Here is a 23757-nt window from a genome sequence, read left to right as displayed (position 1 = left end):
AGTAGGAAAAATAAAGGATGAATCTAAGGTATCTTATACCTACTATGTGAGATGGTCTTACTGTTACTATTTTTCAGAGTAGGTGTGAGACATCTTCGCTCAGTCTATCACTCAGTCATAAACATTTATTGAAAGCTTACACTGTTGTCAGGCACAATGATAAGTGCTGGAAATATAAATAAAATCAAAGGCTGCTTTTCATATAATTCAGATTCAATGAAAACAACTATACAACCATAAAGCTAGAGAGAGGGGGGTGGGGGAAGGAAGGAAGGAAGGAAGGAGGGAGGGAGGGAGGGAGGGAGGGAGGGAGGGAGGGAGGGAGGGAGGGAGGGAGGGAGGGAGGGAGGGAGGGAGGGAGGGAGGGAGGGAGGGAGGGAGGGAGGGAGGGAGGAAGGAAGGAAGGAAGGAAGGAAGGAAGGAAGGAAGGAAGGAAGGAAGGAAGGAAGGAAGGAAGGAAGGAAGGAAGGAAGGAAGGAAGGAAGGAAGGAAGGAAGGAAGGAAGGAAGGAAGGAAGGAAGGAAGGAAGGAAGGAAGGAAGGAAGGAAGGAAGGAAGGAAGGAAGGAAGGAAGGAAGGAAGGAAGGAAGGAAGGAAGGAAGGAAGGAAGGAAGGAAGGAAGGAAGGAAGGAAGGAAGGAAGGAAGGAAGGAAGGAAGGAAGGAAGGAAGGAAGGAAGGAAGGAAGGAAGGAAAAGAAAGAGAGAGAGAGACAGAGAGAGAGAGAAAGAGAGAGAGAGAGAAAGAGAGGAGGGAGGGAGGGAGGGAGAGAGAGAGAGAGAGAAAGAGAGGAGGGAGGGAGGGAGGGGGAGAGAGAGAGAGAGAGAGAGAGAGAGAGAGAGAGAGAGAGAGAGAGAGAGAGAGAGAGAGAGAGAGAGAGAGAGAGAGAGAGAGAGAGAGAAAAAGGAAGGAAGGAAGCGGGAAGGGGGGGAAATATCTGTAGAGTCAGTTTAATTAAGTTCCACTTTTTTTTTTTTTAATCTAACACTACATTTCCTATTGCCACATTTGCTCAAATCATCCTTATTCCTATTATATATTCCCTTTGTAACTTCACCCATTTTCTCCAAGATGGCACCTGTTTCTGGAAAGGATTATTCCTCAAATTAATTTGTTTGTATTTATCTATGTGCATATATATCCTCTCCCACAACAGCCTTCAAATCCCAAAAGACTATCAGCGCCTTGAAATCAGGGCTCCTTTCGCCCATATCTAGTATAGTGACTTGAATGACACTTAATAAATGATGGAATTATTGAACTCAATAATCTAACTCTGATCTTGATGAACTGAAAGATCATAAATAAGGAAAACCATAAGTTGATTAACAAAGGACCAAATGGTACCACTTGAGTGCTCTCCATCTCATTTATTACTTTTAAATAAACATTTACTCATCAATTGAAAAAAGTATTTGGTTAGCTTACATTGATGTACAATATTATATGTAGTAAAATCACAACTATCAAACTCTCAGAAAACCAAAATAATGATTCACGAAAAGACTATCTAACAGTCTTGGCAAAACTAAAAGCAAATACCAGGTATTTAAAAAAAAAAAAAAAAAAACCAACGTATCAATTATAACCATAAACACAGGTATCTATCAAGAAAACTACCAATTTAATAAAATTAAAGTACAAGAAATCCAAAGAAAAGACTGCAAATGAAGAGTGTATGTTGTTTGTCAGAGAGGGAAAACATAACGACAATAAAAACAAAAAACAGCTAATATAATGAACTATTACATTACAGAATGTCCACATGCCAAATGTAGCAGCAGCAGCAGCAGTTGTAGTAGAAATAGTAAAAACTAGCTTTTATAGAGTGCTTCAAATTTTGCAAAGCATTTTATATATCTTTATGTAGTCTCTACTTTCACTCACGATGTAGGGTATAATTATCAACACTTCCTAATGAATTAAAAGCTTTTTTCATATAAAGGAAAACACTTAAATTCTGGCTGGTTTTTCCTAACAAAAGATATATACCACATGGTAAATCACTGTATGTTGATAATGCTATCTGAATTCCTTTTACTGGATACAGAGAAATTGTTTCAGTTAAGATCTTGAGGATAGAAACAATAAGAATTCAGTTTGTTTTCCTTTTTGAAAGTTTTTACTAATAATGAGCAACAATAACAGGAAGAACAGCAGTGATCAATATGTACTTTTGAAAACATGTAACTGAATCATTTAACATAAAACTAATCTGATAAAATGAACAATACTTACCAAGTCTCTGTGAAGCACCCAGTTTGCATGGAGGTAATGGATTCCATCAAGAATCTGGTAAAGCAGTGATTTAACCATCGATCTTGGCAACTGCATCGGTTTTTTATTTGCTTTTGAGGCCCGGTGAAACTTAATAATATGCTAGAAATTTTGTAAAAGTTGCTTTATTTATGTACAAACTTGACAAAACAAAAATTTCTATGTACTCCTAGCCCTGTTCACTTATGTGAGAATGAGATTATAATTCCTTGGTTTCTAAATTCTTGAACACTCAAGACAAATACATAATGAAAAGAAATTCAATTAAATCAAATTAAAATTAAATGTGTGTTGTGAGTAAATATAGACAGACTACTAAAGATTTCTTTTCAAACAGGAACAAAAAACTGATAAATCTTCCTGTGGATATTAAAAAAAGAATTTAAGCTAGAAGAGATATTAAAAAAAAAAAAAAAAAAAAAACCAGTCAATTCAGTAAGATTTCACATTTTATCATAAGATGCCCAATCCAAAGCACCACTTTACAGCTATAAAGCAAGATATATAGGAATAAGCCAAAACCATGACTGCTTCTAGTCTATCCCCCTAAAATGAGATAGTTTTGGTGAATTTTTCCCTGACAAAGAAAATCTAGCTTCTCTCTACTCTGTTACTACGGAAATAAAAACTCCCAGTTAACAAAAACAAAATCCTGTTTTAGTAGAGTCTATTAACAATGACAGGAAAAAATAAAATGCAATAAAATATGTATCACATGGTAGTCTTTAGCATATTATAATCTACATTCTTTTGTCCTGTAATTAATAACTCATTCCCAGTGGCTATTATATAGTCACTAAGAGTCAGGCAGCTAGGAAAGTTGATCCCACTGAGATACACATATAAGGAATTAGGGTGCTGAACTAGAATTCTAAAATACTGGACTTAATGTTTATAATTTCCCTCCCTCTTATCAAGTTTTTATTTCTCAATAGATAACAGTTCTTTTATTATTGCTTTCTTCACAGTTCTTTTATTATTGCTTTCTTCTTGACTCTCTTTTAAATTTCTTAGCTGAAAATATTACTTTCTAATGGTCTTTTTCTACTCAAATATCATCTTTTCCCATTCAAACATTCAAGCCTCGAATGAATTGCAGATAAATTTGGCAAAAAACAGAAACTAAAACCAAAAAAATCCCACCTATCATCCTACTTCACATAAGTGATAATGCATACCACTGTATTCATAAAATTAAAGTTTTTAGAGCTAAGGGAAACTTAAAGATTCAATTTTTTAATCTATAGGTTATCTTTCTTAAATATGTACCAAAGTATATACAAAAACATATAAGATCAAAAGCTCTATTCAAGGAGCATATAAAGACTGGTAAGAGATAAACATAATGTGTGTGGGGGGGGGGGGTGTAAGAGATAAATATTTAATAAAATTAATGAATTAACATATTCTTTGTGGAGACAAGACTCCACACAAATCTATAAGTAGTCAGGAAATTGCAAGTCTTAGAAACTTTGCTGGGGATGGGGAACTTAGATAGGTTTATTGTTAAATGAAATGTGATATAAAAGCAAAAAAGGTCAATAAATGTTTTAAATGTAGTATTGATTTATACATGGATAATATATGGATCCATGGATAACAAAAAAAACTTCCATCACACCATTTCACAATAAGAATTCAGTCTTGTCATTAGACTTAACAATTATTCTATTAGATCCTCAAATGCTAGAAATACTTTTGTCTTTCTCTGTATCCCAAATGCTTAATATGGTAGATGAATAAATGCTTCCTGACTGACTTGTCACTAGACCCTGATATTATCACATTTAGTTATCTCTGTCACCTTTTTTTTTTAAACATCTAATATTCTAGAGTACTTTAAAAAGTTATAATAAACTTTAGACAAGAAATAGTACTTTTGGCTTCTTCTGTATATTGTCATAACATTAAATTCAATTATCAATTCAGAGAAATTCCTATAAAGAGAAATAAACATATATTGATATTTTATTTACAAGCTTGTGAGATATTTGCTAAACTTTAACTTGGGAAAGTGAACTATATATGAATGTGATTAGAGAGGGAGTGGACCTATGATCATTAAAGGGAAATTCCAAATAAGGAAACTCTCTCCAACAAAGCAGGTCAGCACATTCTCTGAAAATTTGTCTTAAGATAGTTGCCTCGGGCAACTAAGAGGTTAAAAGTAATTAGGTCAAAAATCAAATGCAGAACATTAGTTAAATTTGAACTACAATATGTATCACAAAGTAAACATGAATTTGCTTTTCTTAAAATCATTAAGCTTATTAACTATCAAATAAAAAAAACATGTTAACTCCATTTCTTAGACATAGTGAAATAGAGTATTACCTAAACAAAATAAGATAACATACAATTTTTATTAAAGTATAATGTGTGTGTCTAAGACATACATAAAACTTCAACACTTAACTCATCAACAATAGTCATGAAGACTGGATTTCTGATTCTATGTTTTAGCCTACTTCTACTACATACACAAATAAAATAATCTACAGGGAAAAAAGCTTAAATATGATCAAGAAGTTTGAACTTACCCATAAATCATGTTCTGCATAATCAAATAGCAGCCAAACCTTTCTATCACTATGAGAAAGGAACACTTTTTGTAATGCAATCACATTAGGGTGCTTCAATTCCCGCAAAAGCTGAAAAGAAAATAGAAGCACATGAGTATCTCCATTGAGTAAGGTACAACACTATTCTTACGATTATATTTAATGAATAACTACTAACTTGGAGAGGAAAAAAGGTTTAATTCATTTATTTGATGTTGAGTCAACTGATAAATACACTAAATTTTTATAATCTGAATCCCACAAAAATTATTTAGCTTATTAAAAAGCAAGAATATCCATCACTCAGCTTTTTTTGAAAATGTCTTACCCTCTTCCTTTATTTCTTCCCTTCCTTTCTTTCCTTCTCTCTCCTGCATAATCCCTGAACTCCAAGTCCAATGCTCTGTCATCTAACATAAGCTAGGTAAAACTTCCACAAAGGTGGGCTTTTAAGCACAGAGCTCCTGACATCATGGGTAATGCATTTCTTATATTGGATTTAAGTAAGACAGAATTGTAAGAAGTCATTGGCCTCATGATCTCTTCTACAATAATCAAAGTCCAGCAGCAAGACAAGTCAGGACAACTGATGATGGTTCAGTAGATGACCCTGATGTCTTCAATGTTTCTAAGAGTTACAAAGTACCTGTTCCAGCTGACCACAGTTATTGGAACAAATTGTTCTGTACCACCCATTCTGCCAGGGGAAGGTTTCACATGCTTAACTTTGATTCTGCTAGACACAGGCTACATTTTGCATTCTTTTCTATTACATACATTTTTTGATCATAGAATTTGAAATGCATTATGCACAATTACATAATGTACTGTTAAGGGACAAGTCAATTCTCCAAAAGCCTCCAGCCTCCACTGCTGTGGATCATAACATCTGAAGAAGTTGCAGGGTAGCCTTTGCTGACACAGGTGTTGCTGACTGGGAATGAGATAAATTGGAGGCAGAGGGACAGACAATGCAACAGCCTCTCAGTCTCCTTGTATCATCCCCTCACAAGAGGAGATCCATTCCGCAGGTCTGGCCACTGTCAGGTGGCTCCTGTGTATTCCAACAATGTACCTGTCTTAAACTTTTATATTTTGCATTTACATCCTGCATGTGAACCCCATATTGTCAACATTTATACAAAATTTTTAAGTCTACATAACATTTTATATATATTTCAAGCAAGTCTTATCTGTAAGAAAGGTTCTAGAGGTATTAGTATCTCCATTTTATAGGAAAATTAGTCAGAAAGCTATTAAGGGCTTTATTCATGGTTATCTAAGGCCGCTAAGCATGAAGAAAGTAGGAAACAAAGTCTTCTTAAATCCAAATCTAGAACTTTATTCACTATGTTATGCTATACCTCTAGAGAGACAATTATATCCTTTTAGCACAATGGAATGAAGACAGATGGCATGTTATCACATATGTGAATTATAAAAAGCTTTGAATGACTGCTATTAAGATAAATAGTGTTTAAAAAAAGCTCTTCAGCATAGTAAATAGCATGCTGGATTTGGAGTGAGTAATATTTCAGTTCAAATTCTGCCTCAGTCACTTTGTAACCTCCAACAAATTACTCAGTCAGCCTCAATTTCTTCATCTGTAAAATGAGGTCAATAAAACATTGCCCCTTCAAGATTACTGTAAGGATCAAATGAAATAATATAAATAAAATGCTTTTTGAACTTTAAGGCTCAATATGAATGCCAGATGTCATTTTGAAAAGTCAGGAAAGATGGACTAAATCAAAAAGATGACACTGAATAAAAAAAAAAAAAATAAAGTCCTCCAAAATCAATTATAAAAAAATAAACTGAGGGAGAAGTAACTAGGAAAAAAAGTTTATAAGGAAAAAGACCTACTGAGTTTAGGAGTCTTTTATCCTCCAATCATCTTCTCTTGCTACCAGGGTTACAGACCATTAAAGAGGTTAACTCTTTCAGTTTGAAAAGTCCCACCTTTGGGGGTTCCCCTGTGTTAGGTTCTTACTAAGTGCTAAGTTGGTACTTAACAATTCTCTAGTTCACACCTTTGGTTCCTGCCTTTAAGGGGAGTTTACCCCTATGAACTTCTGAGGAGGAGTTTACATATGAAAGGTAGTTTATACAACCTTTAAAAGGAGCAAGTTCATTGGTAGAAATAATTTTCCCACAAGCCCTTGAGTTCTCACACGCCCATTCTCTGGGAGGATAAAAGAAAACAACATTGAGCAAGGAGTGAGTCGAATCTGGGCCAGAGTTGGGACTGCAGCCTGGAGAAGGAGTCTGGAATGGAGAAGGACAAGAGCTGGAGGAGATTCAGAGCTCCCAAGAAACCTGCTCACAGAGAAAAGATTTTACAGAAAAGAGACCTTCTCCCAGAGAGCTATTGGCAGTTTCTGGAGACAACAGAACATTACACCCCTGTCTTTATGGTTAGTGACAGCTGGAGCTGGCCTAAATATTAGGTTACTCCCTTGCCAGGTTAATCTCTAAGCCTCAATCCTTCTCCACTCTTTTTCCCCAAATAATACTTGCTACTGCAACTGGAAAAGGTGTGTCAATTCACTTCACTATAGTTCCACTCATCTACCCTATAAATAGCATGATATTCAACAACCAAAAAAAAAAAAAAAGTAATATAATTCTAGATTAAAAAAAAAAATTTGGTGTCCAGGGAATGGAAATTAAGATTTCATAATTTTCTCCCCTGATCAGACAACACTGTATTCAGGTCTGGATATCACCATTTTGGGAAGAGCACTAATATACTATAGATTATCCATAAGAAAGCAATCGGATAGCAAAGAACTTGAGAGCATGACAAGGCAATTAGGTGGTACATCAGATAGAATGCTATATTTGAAGATAGTAAAGACCAAACTTCAAATTCTGTTTCATGCTTTTGCTGACTATCCCCCCAGGGCAAGTCCCTTAACCTCACCCTCACTTTCCTATAAAAGGGGATAATAATAGCACCTATTTCATAAAAGGATGTCTTGAGGATAAAATGAGACAATCTACATAAAGCATTCTGTAACAGTTAAAGTATTTTATAAATGCCAGGACTGATGATGAAAATGATGCTGATAATGACAACAATGATCCATGAGGATCCATTTATTCAAAAGGATAAAAAGACTTGAAAGGATTATAAAACTGTCTTCAAATGTCTGAAGGTATGTCATGTGTGAGAGTAAACTTTGTGTGATTGAAAATTTGGAGCAATGGGGGAAAGTTGGGAAAAAGAAGCACATTAGACATGATATAAAGAACAAATTCCTGTCAATAACTTAATTGCGTTGTTAATTAGTAAATGAATGAATAAATGAATACAAAAGCATCCATTAAATGTTTACTGTGTCACACATTGTATTGAATTCTGAGATACAAATCTAAAAAGGAAGACCAACCATGAAAGCTAAAGAAACCTGGGGAAAAGGATATGATACCTTAATATCAAGGATATGTTACCATTTCCTTCTAAGTCTTAAAAAAAAAAAAAAAAACTCTCAGATCAAAAGGTACATGTGCCCATATGAGTAACATAAATAACAAGTCAATTGCATATCATAAGTAATGTGTATGGTATCCAATATTAGATATCCTCTAGAAAAACTGAAGAAAGTGGGGTGCAATGAATATGATAGGGGTTGAGGTCCCTTTAAGATTCCTTTCTGATTTCCCAACCTCCATGGCTGACCTTTGATTCACAAATTCTGGTCAAAAAGCACCCTTTTGAATATCCAGGCCCACCCCCCACCGGATCTGAGCTGGCTTGGGTTTTATCAGCCCCCACAAACAGTTTCTTCCTTATCTGAAAAGCCCGCCAGAACTTGGGGCACCACCTACAAGCCCCTTTTAGGTATAAAAGAACCAAACTGGAGCTGTCTCTTTGCAAGAGCCCTTCCCCCCAAACATGGTATCCTTCCGGCCATGTAAGGGTTCCTGCCTGCCCAGCCACTACCTCTGGCCCTGGCATCTTTCAAATTAAACTTTACTTCCAAATTCCTACAATAAATCTTTTTATCAATCTAGCTTTTCGGGCCTGTAAATTCATTTATTATTAACACTATTTATTTATTATAAACACAATTTATTATTTTAAAAATACCTTATAGAGTACTCCATTTTTCTGCAAAATCAGTTATGGTGTACTATATATTCAATCAGAAATGATGAATTTCTGGGCTACAGACCAAATCCAGTCCTAAGTTTTATTTTATTTGACATGTAGCATGATTACTAAATTAAGTACCTGTTAGACACTCTTTTTCCCACCATTAAATTCCCCAGAAAAGACACAGGCCTCAGGAGCCAAAGTGGATATGTGGTTTCAGTCATTTACTTAACTCCTGGCAAGTTTTTTTGGTGGCATTCACAATGGTAAGAAGAATTAAGGTTTGGACGGTAAAAAAAATGAAAGGCTTAGGGAAGTTGTAGCAAGAGGCCCTATGACAGAGTAGGAAAAAAAGAGAAACTCTCAGGAAATCAAGCAAACTAGGTTCTAGACCTGGTTTCCAGTAACTGTCCTGAGCAACAAAGTCCTGGTTTGAAACTTAATATCTGTGAAGTGATGTTAAAAACACCTACCCAAACCTATTCTATAAGGCTTTTCTGAGGCTGAAAGGATAATATATAAATATATATTATTTTTTAAATTATTATAAACTTCCTAGTGACATTCACTATGCTTTTTTTTTTGCACTATATAATTATTTAGCTTTTTTTTTTTTTTTTTGAACATATTTTGTCTCTACAACTACATTACAAACTGTGGCTTACTTCTTTCTATACACTCAATGATTTCATGAATTTAACTACTTTCTTTATGCAGATGACTTTTTAATCTTACATATAAACCATGTTTTCCTCAGACCTTCAGTCCCCATGCCACTAATTGTTTGTGGGATATCTCCACCTATCTATCTCATAGATATCTCAAACTTGACATGGCAAATACAGAAGTTCTTTTTCTTCCTAAAATCACCTTTCCTCCTAGCCCTATCTCCATTAGGCACTCTTCCATTCCCTCAGACTTAGAAATTGAGACAGTTAAAGCCAATCTTGACTCTCCTGTCTTCCTTACTCCTTTACATATATGCAAACAGTTGCCACATCATTTAAAAAGTATTAATTGTTTACTATGTTCCAGGTACCATGATGAACATTGAGCTCACAAAGAAAAGCAAAAACATGGTTGCTGCTCCCAAGAACATCATATACTAATGGAATGGAATGTGCAAATAACTATATACAGCATTAATGGAAAATGACATTAGGGAGTAAAAAGGGTGTAAGGTAAGTGTAAGGTAAGGTAGGTAGGATTTGTGAAGGGCTTTATATGAGAAACAGTGCATTTTATATTTATCTTAATCAGAAGACAGTATAACAAATATACAAAACAAAATATATACACAATAAATAGCTAACAGAGGGAAAGCACTAGAATTAAGAGAAGTGGGTTTTTTGAGGGGAAAGAAAAGAACCCTGTAGAACATAGGATTTTAGGTGGGAAAGTGAGCTTGAGAAAAATGATCTCAAATTTTTCTTTAAAAATCTCAACTGAGAGGGCAGGTAGTTGGTGCAGTGGATACAGCACTAGCCCTGAAGTCAGGAAGACCTGAGTTAAAAAAAAAATTTCAACTTAGGATAGTTGAGAGAGGAGGAGCAATGGGAGATTTGAAGAGGGATGAAAAGATATGAAAAAGTTGATGTGGAGAAAAAGTTAATAGGTATATAGGACTGCCTAGCAGCAGTGAGAGAGCAGTTGAGTTTGGGTAACATAAATTTGTATAAGATTCCATCACAAAGGCTGGGTGATCTTTCATCTTCATTCAACAGCATCTGTGAAGGAACAAAGGCTATAAATGGTTGAGAGTGATTTGGTTGGGTATACTTGTTGGTATGATAAGAGAGCTAAGAACTTAAGAGATGAGGACAAATTAGAAGTGAACTGGTTCACATAGGGTCAAAGGGGGAAAAGAGGAGACAATGGACAGTATAGGGGAGATAACCTAGGAGAGAACTGAGGGGTGAAAAGATTGGAAATCATGTAGATAAACAGTAGGATTTTGCCCAAGATTATGAACGGATAAAGGGATCTGGGAATTCTTTTATTTATTTATTTATTTATTTAGGATTTTTTTTTTCACAGTATATATGCATGAGTAATTTTTTTTATAATATATTATCCCTTGTATTCATTTTTCCAAATTATCCCCCACTCCCTTGATTCTCTCCCCCCGATGACAGGCAATCCCATACATTTTACATGTGTTACAATAAAACCTAGATACAATATATGTGTGTAAATACCATTTTCTTGTTGCACATTAAGTATTGCACATTAAGTATTAGATTCCGAAGGTATAAGTAACCTGGGTAGATAGACAGTAGTGCTAACAGTTTACATTCACTTCCCAGTGTTCCTTCTCTGGGTGTAGTTGTTTCTGTCCATCATTAATTAACTGGAAGTGAGTTGGATCTTCTTTATGTTGAAGATTTCCACTTCCATCAGAATACATCTTCATACAGCATTGAAGTGCACAGCGATCTTCTGGTTCTATTCATTTCACTCAGCATCAGTCCATGTAGGTCTCTCCAAGCCTCTCTGTATTCCTCCTGCTGGTCATTTCTTACAGAGCAATAATATTCCATAACCTTCATATACCATAATTTACCCAACCATTCTCCAATTGATGGACATCCATTTATCTTCCAGTTTCTAGCTACAACAAAAAGGGCTGCCACAAACATTTTGGCACATACAGGTCCCTTTCCCTTCTTTAGTATTTCTTTGGGATATAAGCCCAATAGCAGCCCTGCTAGATCAAAGGGTATGCACAGTTTGATAACTTTTTGGGCATAGTTCCAAATTGCTCTCCAGAATGGCTGGATTCTTTCACAACTCCACCAACAATATATCAGTGTCCCAGTTTTCCCACAGTATCTGGGAATTCATAAAAATGGAGATGGTATAATCAGAGGTGATGGAAAGTTCAGGAATATCTTTGTGTGTGGCTGAGGTACATGGAGAAATAGTTCATGAGAGATGAATAGTTTGAGAAAATGAGGGTTTAGTAAGTTTGAAGGAATGTTAAAATAGCATGAAGGCAGGAGTTGAAAAGAGAAAAAAAAATTATGCACCACATAATGAACTCAATAAAGGAAGGTAGGCTTCATGCTTCTTTTGGGCTCTGCTGATTTCCAGAGAAAATGTCTGGCCTAATCTTTTTTCACAGCTCAACCTAGGAGCCTGGAAGGTTTCAGTGGTTCAAAAGTGATGTGACTTCAAAAGAAGTCAATACTCCCCTTGTCTGAGCCATACAAGTCCCTGACTCACATTTTGTTTCTCTGATTTGTGTGTATTTGAAATTCAACAGATTGCTGGGGGCGGAGCCAAGATGGCAGAGAAGATACACACGACTGTGTAAGCTCCTTTCTTCCCTCACAACCAACTAGATTTAATCAGCCTCAGAAATAGCGTTGGACTGGGGGGCGGAGCCAAGATGGCGGAGAAGAAACACACAACTCAGTGAACGTCCTCACTCCCTCACAACCAATTAGATAAATTAAGTCTCAAAATTAGCTCAGGACTGATAGATACCACAAGGACTGGAAGCACGACTTACCAGCTGAAGAGAATCTGGAGTTTCAACAGGAAAGGTCAGTTCTCAGGGGAGGAATAAGAAAGACCAGCACAGACGGTGGGGTAGGGGCACACTGCGCCCATTGTGCTGGGAAGGGCTCTGGGATCAGAGAAGCCACTGAGGTAAAGGAATCTGGCACAGGCTGTTAGCTCTTCTCTGCTAATTATTTAGCAGTCCAGAAGAGAAAGCCAAAATATTTTAAAACTCAAATTAGATTTTCCCCGATCCGGGGGGGTGACTCAGCGGATCTCTTGGCACCAGGGGGTGTGGCCTCAGCTACCTCCTGAGAATAGTTAAGAGACTGACAAGTGGGTAGATACGGCCCAAGGCAACACACACTGCCTAGCTTAGCTGGAGGGAGTGGAACTCAGCTCCAGGAAGTCCCAGAGAAGCGGAACCTTTGAACTAGGGACCGCGGTTTCTGGCAGACACTTCCAGTTTGAGCACAGGGGCTTCTCACGTCACCTGCTGCAGACATCCACTCCCCACCCGGACACATAGGCTGGGCTTCGTGCTGTCTTTGCCCTCGAAGCACAGTAGTGCTAATCACCTCTGAGGCACCTCCAGGGAGGGGGTGGGGAAATCTCTCCCAGAGCTCTATCTTAGCTCCCGCGCAGGGGCCGCTGCATCCATCCGGTCTGGGAGGAAGCTGGTAAAGAAGTAAATAATTTCCTACCCCAGGGACAGACCCCAAAAGATTTTTTTTAAGTATGAGCAAAAAAGCTAGAAAAACCATAGATTCCTTCTATACAGAGAAAGAGCGGGTATCCAACCCCGAGGAAGTTGACAGTAGAGAATCAACAGACAACAACCTAAAGGGGAACGATTCCTGCCCCCCATCACATAATTCTGTTCTAGAAGAAGCTCTTAAAAAATTGAGGGAGATCGAAGAAAAATGGGGAAAAGAAAGGGAAGTTATGATAGAGAATAACAACGTCCTGAAATTGGAGTTGGAAAAAATAAAGAATTCACAGGAGATGCAGGGAAACAAAATTAGTGAATTAGAAAAGGTTAAAAAAACACAGGAAAGTAGGATTTCTGAATTGGAAAAGATAAAAAAGTCTCAAGAAAATAGAATTTCTGAATTGGAAAAAGAAAATAATTCTCAAAAGAAAAAAATTAGGGAAATGGAAAAAAACTCAATAGAGCAAAATAATTCATTTAAAAACGAAATTGGGCATTTACAAAAAGAACTAAAAACTGTGAAAGAAGAAAATAACTCCTTAAAAGTCAGGATGGAACAAATAGAAATGAATGATTCACAGAGAACCCAAGAATCAGTCAAACAAAACAAAAAAAATGAGAAGCTGGAGAACAACGTCAAATACTTACTGGGAAAATCTATAGACCTGGAAAATAGATCTAGGAGAGATAATCTGCGGATTATTGGACTTCCAGAAAACTATGACCAAAAAAAGAGCCTAGATTCTATTTTACAGGAAATTATCAAAGAGAACTGTCCAGAGATAATAGAAACAGAAGGGAAAGTAGATGTGGAAAGAATTCATCGAACTCCTTCTGAAATAGACCCTAAAAAAAGAACACCGCGGAATATTGTGGCTAAGCTGCAGAATTACCACACAAAGGAGAAAATCCTGCAAGCAGCTAGAAAAAAACAATTTAAATACCAAGGTGCCACAATAAGGGTCACCCAAGATCTGGCTGCCTCCACATTCAAAGATAGAAGGGCCTGGAACCTGATATTCCGTAAGGCAAAAGATCAAGGACTGCAACCACGAATGAACTACCCAGCTAAGTTTAGCATCTTTTTCCATGGAAGAAGATGGTCATTCAATGAAACAGAGGAATTCTATATGTTTCTAAGAAAAAAACCAGACTTAAACAAAAAATTTGATCTACATCCACAAGACTGAAGAGAAACAGAAAAAGGTACACAGAACCCTTGAGAACTGTAACTCTGTTGTGGGTATATAAAAAATACTCAAGGATAATTTGATTTTACTGATATAAAAGAAAAAAAGGGGGGTGTGGTAAAGGGAAGGAGGTCGGTTCAGAAAAAGGGGAAGGAGTGATAAAAAGAGGGAAACTACATCCCAGGAAGAGACATAGAAAATACACCATATCTGAGGGAACTTAGTGAGGGGGAGAATCATTGTGTGAATCTTACTCTCATCAGAAGAGGCTCAAAGAGTAAATAATTAACATATTTGTTTTTCAGAGAATTTTCTCTCACCTCATTAAAAGGGGGGAGAGGAAAAGGGGAAAGGGAGAATAAGTGAAGGGACTTGGAGGGAGGGGGGAGGGATCCTAAAAAAAAAAAAAAAAAAAAGAGGGAGGGTTGCGTGTCACAAGGGGGGTCTGTAAATTAAATATCGGGGAGGGGGATCAGGGGGGTCAAGGGAAAAAAGTATAATCTGGGGATAATACGATGGCAGGAAACACAGAATTAGTAATTTTAACTGTAAATGTAAATGGGATGAACGATCCCATCAAACGGAGACGGATAGCAGATTGGATCAAAAAGCAGAACCCTACAATATGTTGCCTACAGGAAACACACTTAAAGCAGGGAGATACATACAGAGTAAAGGTAAAAGGTTGGAACAGAGCCTATTATGCTTCAGGTAAAGCCAAAAAAGCAGGGGTAGCTATCCTTATCTCAGATCAAGCAAAAGCAGAAGTAGATCTCGTTAAAAAAGATAAGGAAGGAAACTATATCCTGCTGAAAGGTAGCATAAATAATGAAGCCATATCAATACAAAACATATATGCACCAAGTGGTATAGCATCTAACTTTCTAAAGGAAAAGTTAAGAGAACTGCAAGAAGAAATAGACAGTAAAACTATAATAGTGGGAGATCTCAACCTTGCACTCTCAGATTTAGACAAATCAAACCACAAAACAAACAAGAAAGAAATTAAAAAAGTAAATAGAACATTAGAAAAACTAGGTATGATAGACCTTTGGAGAAAACTGAATGGCAATAGGAAGGAATATACTTTCTTCTCAGCAGTTCATGGATCCTATACAAAAATTGACCATATATTAGGACATAAAGATCTCAAAATTAAATGTAGGAAGGCAGAAATAATAAATGCCTTCTTCTCAGATCACAATGCAATAAAAGCTACATTCAGTAAAAAGTTAGGGGTAAATAGACCAAAAAGTAATTGGAAACTGAATAATCTCATCTTAAAGAATGACTGGGTGAAAGAGCAAATTATAGAAACAATTAACAATTTCACCCAAGATAATGATAATGATGAGACATCATATCAAAATCTTTGGGATGCAGCTAAAGCAGTAATAAGGGGAAATTTTATATCTTTAGAGGCTTATTTGAAGAAAATTGAGAAAGAGAAGATTAACGAATTGGGCTTACAACTTAAAAGGCTAGAAAAAGACCAAATTATAAACCCCCAACCAAAAATTAAACTCGAAATACAAAAATTAAAAGGAGAAATCAATAAAATTGAAAGTAAAAAAACTATTGAATTAATAAATAAAACCAAGAGTTGGTTTTATGAAAAAGCCAATAAAATAGATAAACCTTTGGTAAATTTGATCAAAAAAAAGAAAGAGGAAAATCAAATTGATAGTCTTACAAATGAAAAGGGGGATCTTTCCACCAATGAAGAGGAAATTAGAGAAATAATAAGGAGTTACTTTGCCCAACTTTATGCCAATAAATTTGATAACTTAAGTGAAATGGATGACTTTCTACAAAAATATAGGCTCCCTAGATTAACAGAGGAGGAGATAAATTGCTTAAATAGTCCCATTTCAGAAAAAGAAATAGAACAAGCTATTAATCAACTCCCCAGGAAAAAATCCCCAGGGCCAGATGGATTCACATGTGAATTCTACCAAACATTTAAAGAATAATTAGCCCCAATGTTATATAAATTATTTGAAAAAATAGGGGATGAAGGAGTCCTACCAAACTCCTTTTATGACACAGACATGGTACTGATACCTAAACCTGGTAGATCGAAAACTGAGAAAGAAAATTATAGACCAATCTCCTTAATGAATATTGATGCTAAAATCTTAAATAAGATATTAGCAAAAAGACTTCAGAAAATCATCTCCAAGATAATACACTATGATCAAGTAGGATTTATTCCAGGAATGCAGGGCTGGTTTAATATTAGGAAAACTATTAATATAATTGACCATATTAATAATCAAATTAATAAGAACCATATGATCATCTCAATAGATGCAGAAAAAGCATTTGACAAAATCCAACATCCATTCCCTAAAAACTCTTGAGAGTATAGGAATAAATGGATTATTCCTTAGAATAATCAGGAGTATATATTTAAGACCGTCAGTAAGCATAATATGCAATAGAAATAAACTGCAACCTTTCCCAGTAAGATCAGGAGTGAAACAAGGTTGCCCACTATCACCATTACTATTCAATATAGTACTAGAAACGCTAGCCTGGGCAATAAGAGCCGAGAAAGAGATTCAAGGAATTAGAGTAGGAAATGAGGAAATCAAACTATCACTTTTTGCAGATGACATGATGGTATACTTAGAGAACCCCAAAGACTCTGCTAAAAAGCTACTAGAAATAATTCAAAATTTCAGCAAAGTGGCAGGATACAAAATAAATCCACATAAATCCTCGGCATTTTTATATATCACTAACAAAATGCAACAGCAAGAGATACAAAGAGAAATTCCATTCCAAACAAATGTTGAGAGTATAAAATATTTGGGAATCCATCTACCAAAGAATAGTCAGGAATTATATGAGAAAAATTACAAAACACTTGCCACAAAAATAAAATCAGATTTAAATAATTGGAAAGACATTCAGTGCTCTTGGATAGGCCGAGCGAATATAATAAAGATGACAATACTCCCCAAACTAATCTATTTATTTAGTGCTATACCAATCAGACTCCCAAGAAACTATTTTAATGACCTAGAAAAAATAACAACAAAATTCATATGGAAGAATAAAAGGTCAAGAATTGCAAGGGAACTAATGAAAAAAAACTCAGAGGAAGGTGGTCTAAGTGTACCTGATCTAAAGCTATATTATATAGCAGCAGTCACCAAAACCATTTGGTATTGGCTACGAAATAGACCGGTAGATCAGTGGAACAGATTAGATACAAAGGACAAAAAAGGGTACATCTATAGCAATCTAATCTTTGACAAACCCAAAGATTCCAACATTAGGGATAAAAATTCATTATTCGGAAACAACTGTTGGGAAAACTGGAAATTAGTATGGCAGAAATTAGATATGGATCCACACTTAACACCATATACCAAGATAAGATCAAAATGGGTCCATGATTTAGGCATAAAGAGGGAGATAATAAATAGATTAGAGGAACAGAGGATAATCTACCTCTCAGACTTGTGGAGGAGGAAGGAATTTATGACCAGAGGAGAACTAGAGATCATTATTGATCACAAAATAGAAGATTTTGATTACATCAAACTAAAAAGTTTCTGTACAAATAATACTAATGCAAACAAGATTAGAAGGGAAGTAACAAATTGGGAAAATATTTTTAAAAACAAAGGTTCTGACAAAGGTCTCATTTCCAAAATATATAGAGAACTGACCATAATTTATAAGAAACCGAACCATTCTCCAATTGATAAATGGTCAAAGGATATGAACAGACAATTCTCAGAGGAAGAAATTGAAACTATATCCACTCACATGAAAGAGTGTTCCAAATCACTACTGATCAGAGAAATGCAAATTAAGACAACTCTGAGATACCACTACACACCTGTCAGATTGGCTAAGATGACAGGAACAAATAATGATAAATGTTGGAGGGGATGTGGGGAAACTGGGACACTGATACATTGCTGGTGGAGTTGTGAAAGAATCCAGCCATTCTGGAGAGCAATCTGGAATTATGCCCAAAAAGTTATCAAACTGTGCATACCCTTTGACCCAGCAGCGCTACTACTGGGATTATATCCCAAAGAAATACTAAAGAGCGGAAAGAGACATATATGTGCCAAAATGTTTGTGGCAGCTCTTTTTGTTGTAGCTAGAAACTGGAGGATGAATGGATGTCCATCAGTTGGAGAATGGTTGGGTAAATTGTGGTATATGAAGGTTATGGAATATTATTGCTCGGTAAGAAATGACCAGCAGGAGGAATATAGAGAGGCCTGGAGAGACTTAAATCAACTGATGCTGAGTGAAATGAGCAGAACCAGAAGATCACTGTACACTTCAACAACAATACTGTATGAGGATGTATTCTGATGGAAGTGGAAATCTTCAACATAAAGAAGATCCAACTCACTTCCAGTTGATCAATGATGGACAGAGGTAGCTACACCCAGAGAAGAAACACTGGGAGAGGAATGAAAATTGTTAGCACTAATATCTGTCTGCCCAGGTTGCATGTACCTTCGGATTCTAATGTTTATTGTGCAACAAGAAAATGATATTCGCACACATGTATTGTATCTAGATTATATTGTAACACATGTAAAATGTATGGTATTGCCTGTCGTCGGGGGGAGGGAATAGAGGGAGGGGGGGTAATTTGGAAAAATGAATACAAGGGATAATATTATAATATATATATATATATATATATATATATATATATATATATATATATAAAATAAAAAAAAAAAAAAAAAAAAAAAAAAAGAAATAGCGTTGGACTGATAGAATCCACAAGGACTGGAAGCACGACTTACCAGCTGAAGAGAATCTGGAGTTTCAACAGGAAAGGTCAGCTCCCAGGGGAGGAAGAAGAGAGGCCAGCGCAGACGGTGGGGTAGTGGCACACTGCGCTGGTTGCGCTGGGGAGGGCTCTGGGATCAGAGAAGCCACTGAGATAAAAGAATCTGGCACAGGCTATTAGCTCTTCTACTGCTTATAATACAGCAGTTCAGAAGAGAAATCTAAGCAACTTTAAAATTTAAAACCACATTGGATCTTCCCGGATCCTGGGGGTGACTCAGCAGATCTTGGCACTGTGGGCACTGTGGGTGTGGCCGACATAGGCAATCCAGGCTTTTACCTCGGGGTAGTTAAGAGATTGAAGAGTGGGCAGGGCCGTAACTCATAGTGCCTGGCTCGGCTGGAGGAGGTGGAACGGAAGTCCCAGAGAAGCGGAACCTTTGAACTAGGGACAGTGGTTTCTGGCAGACACTTCCAGTTTGAGCGCAGGGGGTTTTCATGTCACCTGCTGCTGACTTCAACGCCCCACCGGGACGCATAGGCTGGGCTTTAAGCCGCCTTTACTGTTCAGTCTCAAACCTCAGGGAAGCCGTTAGAACACAGCTCCCTCAAAGCACAACAGTGCTGATCACCTCTGAGGCACTTCCAGGGAGGGGGTGGGGAACACTCTCCCAGAGCTCCCCACAAAACAAAAAAAAAAAAAAAAAAAAAAAAAAATGAGAAGTTGGAGAACAACGTCAAATACTTACTGGGAAAATCTATAGACCTGGAAAATAGATCTAGGAGAGATAATCTGCGGATCACTGGACTTCCCGAAAACTATGACCAAAAAAAGAACGTCGATTCTATTTTACAGGAAATTATCAAAGAGAACTGTCCAGAGATAATAGAAACAGAAGGGAAAGTAGATGTGGAAAGAATTCATCGAACTCCTTCTGAAATAGACCCTAAAAAAAGAACACCGTGGAATATTGTGGCTAAGCTGCAGAATTACCACACAAAGGAGAAAATCCTGCAAGCAGCTAGAAAAAAACAATTTAAATACCAAGGTGCCACAATAAGGGTCACACAAGATCTGGCTGCCTCCACATTCAAAGATAGAAGGGCCTAGAACCTGATATTCCAAAGGTCAAAAGATCAAGGATTGCAACCAAGAATAAACTACCCAGCTAAGTTTAGCATCTTTTTCCATGGAAGAAGATGGTCATTCAATGAAATAGAGGAATTCCATATGTTTCTAAGAAAAAAACCAGACTTAAACAAAAAATTTAATCTACATCCACAAGACTGAAGAGAAACAGAAAAGGGTACACAGAACCCTTGAGAACTATATCTCTGTTGTGGGTATATAGAAAGTACGCATGGATAATTTGATTTTACTGATATAAAAGAAAAAAAAAAAAGGAGGGGGTGTAGTAAAGGGAAGGGGGTAGTATCAGAAAAAGGGGAGGGAGTTATAAAAAGAGGGAAACTACATCCCAGGAAGAGGCATAGAAAATACACTATTATCTGAAGGAATTTAGAGAGGGGGAGAAACATTGTGTGAATCTTACTCTCATCAGAAGAGGCTCAAAGAGTAAATAATTGACATATTTGTTTTTCAGAGAATTCTCTCTCACCTCATTAAAAGGGGGAAGAGGAAAAGGGAAAAGGAAAAGGAGAATAAGGGAAGGGACGTGGAGGGAGGGGGAAGGGATATTTAAAAAAAAAAGGGAGGGCTGCGCGTCACAAGGGGGGTCTATAAATTAAATATTGGGGATGGGGTTCAGGTGGGTCAAGGGAAAAAAGCATAATCTGGGGATAATATGATGGCAGGAAATACAGAATTAGTCATTTTAACTGTAAATGTGAATGGGATGAACGCTCCCATCAAACGGAGACGGATAGCAGACTGGATAAAAAATCAGAACCCTACAATATATTGTTTACAAGAAACACAAAGCAGGAAGATACATACGGAGTAAAGGTAAAAGGTTGGAGCAGAATCTATTATCCTTCAGGTAAAACCAAAAAAGCAAGGATAGCCATCCTTATCTCAGATCAAGCAAAAGCAGAAATTCATCTAATTAAAAGAGATAAGGAAAGAAACTATATCCTGCTAAAAGGTAGCATAAACAGTGAAGCCATATCAATACTAAACATATATGCACCAAGTGGTATAGCATCTAACTTTCTAAAGGAAAAGTTAAGAGAGTTGCAAGAAGAAATACAGCAAAATTATAATAGTGGAAGATATCAAACTTGCACTCTCAGATTCAGACAAATCAAAGCACAAAACAAATAAGAAAGAAATTAAAAAGGTAAATAGAACATTAGAAAAACTAGGTATGATAGACCTTTGGAGAAAACTGAATGGTGATAGAAAGGAATATACTTTCTTCTCAGCAGTTCATGGAACCTATACAAAAATTGACCATATATTAGGACATAAAGATCTCAAAATTAAATGCAGGAAGGCAGAAATAATAAATGCCTTCTTCTCAGGTCACAATGCAATAAAAACTACATTCAATAAGAAGTTAGAGGTAAATAGACCAAAAAAGTAATTAGAAACTGAATAATATCACCTTATGGAATGACTGGGTGAAACAGCAAATTACAGAAACAATAATTTCACCCAAGATAATGACACAATGATGAGACATCATACCAAAATCTGTGGGATGCAGCTAAAGCAGTAATAAGGGTAAATTTTATATCTTTAGAGGCTTATTTGAAGAAAATAGAGTAAGAGAAGATTAACGAATTGGGCTTGCAACTTAAAAGGCTAGAAAAAGACCAAATTAAAAACCCCCAACCAAAAATTAAACTTGAAATACAAAAATTAAAAGGAGAAATCAATAATATTGAAAGTAAAAAAACTAATGAATTAATAAATAAAACCAAGAGTTGGTTTTATGAAAAAGCCAATAAAATAGATAAAACTTTGGTAAATCTGATCAGAAAAAAGAAAGAGGAAAATCAAATTGTTAGTCTTACAAATGAAAAGGGGGATCTTTCCACCAATGAAGAGGAAATTAGAGAAATAATAAGGAGTTACTTTGCCCAACTTTATGCTAATAAATTTGATAACTTAAGTGAAATGGATGACTACCTCCAAAAATATAGGCTTCCTAGATTAACAGAGGAGGAAATAAATTGCTTAAATAGTCCCATTTCAGAAAAAGAAATAGAACAAGCTATTAATCAACTCCCCAGGAAAAAATCCCCTGGACCAGATGGATTTACATGTGAATTCTACCAAACATTTAAAGAACAATTAGCCCCAATGCTATATAAACTATTTGAAAAAATAGGGAATGAAGGAGTCCTACCAAACTCCTTTTATGACACAGACATGGTACTGATACCTAAACCAGGTCGATCGAAAACTGAGAAAGAAACTTATAGACCAATTTCCTTAATGAATATTGATGCTAAAATCTTAAATAAGATATTAGCAAAAAGACTTCACAAAATCATCCCCAGGATAATACACTATGATCAAGTAGGATTCATACCAGGAATGCAGGGCTGGTTTAATATTAGGAAAACTATTAGTATAACTGACCATATTAATAATCAAATTAATAAAAACCATATGATCATCTCAATATATGCAGAAAAAGCATTTGACAAAATCCAACATCCATTCCTACTAAAAACTCTTGAGAGTATAGGAATAAATAGATTATTCTTTAGAATAATCAGGAGCATATATTTAAGACCATCAGTAAGCATAATATGCAATAGAAATAAACTGCAACCTTTCCCAGTAAGATCAGGAGTGAAACAAGGTTCCCCACTCTCACCATTGCTATTCAATACAGTACTAGAAACGCTAGCCTGGGCAATAAGAGCCGAGAAAGAGATTCAAGGAATTAGAGTAGGAAATGAGGAAATCAAACTATCACTCTTTGCAGATGACATGATGGTATACTTAGAGAACCCCAAAGACTCTGCTAAAAAGCTATTAGAAATAATTCAGAATTTTAGCAAAGTGGCAGGATACAAAATAAATCCACATAAATCCTCAGCATTCTTATATATCACCAACAAAATGCAACAGCAAGAGATACAAAGAGAAATTCCATTCCAAACAAATGTTGAGAGTATAAAGTATTTGGGAATCCATCTACCAAAGAATAGTCAGGAATTATATGAGAAAAATTACAAAACACTTGCCACAAAAATAAAGTCAGATTTAAATAATTGGAAAGACATTCAGTGCTCTTGGATAGGCCGAGCGAATATAATGAAGATGACAGTACTCCCCAAACTAATCTATTTATTTAGTGCTATACCAATCAGACTCCCAAGAAACTATTTTAATGACCTAGAAAAAATAACAACAAAACTCATATGGAAGAATAAAAGGTCGAGAATTGCAAGGGAACTAATGAAAAAAAAGTCAGAGGAAGGTGGTCTAAGTGTACCTGATCTAAAGCTATATTATATAGCAGCAGTCACCAAAACCATTTGATACTGGGTAAGAAATAGAACGGTAGATCAGTGGAACAGATTAGATACAAAGGACAAAAAAGGGTACATCTATAGCAATCTAATCTTTGACAAACCCAAAGATACCAACATTAGGGACAAAAATTCATTATTCGGAAGAAACTGTTGGGAAAACTGGAAATTAGTATGGCAGAA

The 23757-nt window shown here is 36.1% G+C and overlaps 1 protein-coding gene across 9 annotated transcripts in view; it reads right to left on the bottom strand.

The window, feature by feature from the left end:
- CDK19 (cyclin dependent kinase 19) overlaps positions 1 to 23757 on the bottom strand; it is a 288374-nt gene that overhangs the window by 64717 nt on the left and 199900 nt on the right. For all 9 annotated transcript variants that reach the window (XM_074310097.1, XM_074310098.1, XM_074310105.1 and 6 more), the window contains 2 exons: positions 4815 to 4925; positions 2236 to 2376 (listed from right to left, as the gene is read on the bottom strand). In XM_074310097.1, coding sequence (XP_074166198.1) covers positions 2236 to 2376; positions 4815 to 4925 — 252 coding nt within the window. The remainder of the gene's footprint in view (positions 1 to 2235; positions 2377 to 4814; positions 4926 to 23757) is intronic.

This window comes from Sminthopsis crassicaudata, chromosome 4, assembly GCF_048593235.1.
Source record: "Sminthopsis crassicaudata isolate SCR6 chromosome 4, ASM4859323v1, whole genome shotgun sequence".
NCBI classification, from domain to species: Eukaryota; Metazoa; Chordata; class Mammalia; order Dasyuromorphia; family Dasyuridae; genus Sminthopsis; species Sminthopsis crassicaudata.
This window is presented reverse-complemented; position numbering and strand designations above follow the sequence as displayed.